At 31.0% G+C, this 2,326-nt stretch overlaps 1 protein-coding gene across 1 annotated transcript; it reads right to left on the bottom strand.

Annotated features, from left to right (window-relative positions):
• Positions 1 to 1,044: 1,044 nt before the first annotated feature.
• LOC108380517 (uncharacterized) lies at positions 1,045 to 2,055 on the bottom strand. Its single transcript, XM_017636888.1, has one exon. It carries the CDS (start codon positions 2,053 to 2,055, stop codon positions 1,045 to 1,047), a length of 1,011 nt encoding a protein of 336 aa, XP_017492377.1.
• Positions 2,056 to 2,326: the final 271 nt, after the last annotated feature.

Raw genomic sequence — 2,326 nt, 5'->3', positions numbered from 1 at the left:
GAATTCTTGAAACGTACATCTGTCAGCACGGTCGATGTAGGTTAACACAAATTTTTCACTGCTAACAGACAGTTTTTTTAATGAGTCAAATCTAGTCGCTGGATAAAAGTGTAAAATTTTCGGCTCATTTGGATTGGTGTTGTATTCCATAACTGCAAAATATAAAATTCGAAATAAGTAAATATAAAAAAGAAATTATTTAATCATAACTATTTACATATTTAAACTAATTATATAAAATTTATTATAGGGGGAATGTTTGTCCCGACTAATCTTAAAATATACTGAACCGATTTTATTTTATTTTTACTAAAACAGTGTATGTTGCTTATTTTTGTCTATTACAGCAAAAAAAATATAAAATATAAAAAAGTACATTAAGAGCAGGCAAAACACAAATAAGAACATACATACATACATGTATGTATTCACATATACATATAGTTTGATGGCAATAATATATGTAAACAAACAATTCGAACTCGATACAAAACAATACTGATAGTATTTACACTTAAACATTTTAAAACTTAATTGCTAAAAATCCATTAAATCAGACTAGCCTATCAAGAAATTTTATGAAATATATCCAAACCGATCGGAAATAACAACTGTAAAATAATTTTTTTTTTAATTATTAGTTGATGATCAATTTTTGGTATATTATTTTAGGTATTTCATAGGCTTATTGATCCCTTTTATGTGCAAGAAAACACTGTTCTTCACGTTTTTACCCGACGTTTCGCTAAATTCTTTAGCATCTTCAGGGGTGTTTTATTCTCCTTTTATTTTCACATCAACATACATATAAATAGACATACAATTTAAAATTAGTAATGACATAAAAAATGTGTGAACAGTTCTACAAACAATAATAAAAAACAATCACAGAATTTTAAAGGATTTTTAAAATTTTGCACTTACATATGAACACGAGTTTCAAAATTCACGTACATATATAAACAAATAACATAAAAGCTTAAACTAATTGGTCCGCATCGATACCAACGTCGTGTGGTACACTTGTCATACTGTTGATTTTAGCTATAAACATAATAAATAAGCAGTCGCGATGTCATCCGTGTCTTCCTTTTTGTTCATTGTCTTGTCCCTCTTCTGTAATATCCGTAAGCTTTCCAACGTGAATCTTGTTCTCTCCCTCTTTTCTTTGTCTATTATTTTCGTTTTAGTTAGATCAGCTGTGTGTCCGCTTGCTGATATGTGTTGTGATAGTGCCGTGTTGCTCTTGTTCTTCTTGATGTCCGCTTCATGCTCCGATAAGCGAACTGCAAGCGGTCTTTTTGTCGTTCCAATGTAAATTTTATTACACTTTTCGTTTTCACTTCCTTCGCATGTTATTTCGTACACTACGTTATTTTGTTGGTGGGGCTCTATTGGAGTTTTTGTTTTGGTAAATACTGAAGACAACGTGTGATTTGATCGGTATGCTAGTATTGTATTTTGGTTGCTAGTGTATTTCTTGCGATCAAATTTTTCGCTGAGTCTAGGTACGTATGTTACAATGTAGTAGCGTTTTGTCTCATTATTAGTTGTTGTGATCGTAGGGTTGTTGCGTTTGTCATTAATTTGTGTTGTTATTTGTTTAAATAGGCTATGAATTATGTGCTCCGCGTAGTTGTTACTTCTAAGAATGTTGAATATTTTCTTTATATTTGTGTCAAGAAATTGTTGATGGCTTATTTTTAGTATCTTATTAATTAAGTTCTCAGCAGTATTAATTTTGTACTTAGAGGGTTGTGACGACAAATAATTTATTAAACGTCCCGAGGATGTAGGTTTCGAATACCAGTCAATTATTAAAGAGTTATTTCTTCTATGGATCATAACGTCTAAAAATGGAATCCGGAAATTTTCCTCTGTTTCTATTGTGAACTGCAATTTTCGATGATATTTGTTGAGTGTTTTCAATATAATGTCCACATCCTTTCGTTTACCTATGGCAAAAATGTCATCAACATATTTTACTATAAATTGTATATCAATTTTATAGATTTCTTTAAGTTCTATCATAGTTGCGTTCAGTAAATCGTCCATTATAATGTCAGCAATAGTGGGTGAGAGAGGGTTTCCCATTGGCATTCCAAAGGTTTGAATGTAGAATTTTTCGTTGGACGCGAAATAATTATTATCCTTCAGGCAGAAATTAAGGATATTTAAAAATTTGTTTTTGGGGATGTTCGTCGACTGTTTTGTTGTGCTCCATTTGGCATTATGATATTAATGGCTAAGGGTATCGGAATGTTGGTAAACAACGATACCACATCAAAAGACACCAGTAATTCTTCCTCACTTACTTTTACTTTAT

This window comes from Rhagoletis zephyria, unplaced genomic scaffold (genome assembly GCF_001687245.7).
Source record: "Rhagoletis zephyria isolate East Lansing unplaced genomic scaffold, Rhagoletis_zephyria_1.1 Rzeph_scaffold_19516, whole genome shotgun sequence".
Lineage (NCBI taxonomy): Eukaryota > Metazoa > Arthropoda > Insecta > Diptera > Tephritidae > Rhagoletis > Rhagoletis zephyria.
This window is presented reverse-complemented; position numbering and strand designations above follow the sequence as displayed.

Coding starts and splice junctions, on each gene's coding strand:
- LOC108380517 (XM_017636888.1), bottom strand. CDS start 2,055: ATGGACGATTTACTGAACGCAACTATGATAGAACTTAAAGAAATCTAT.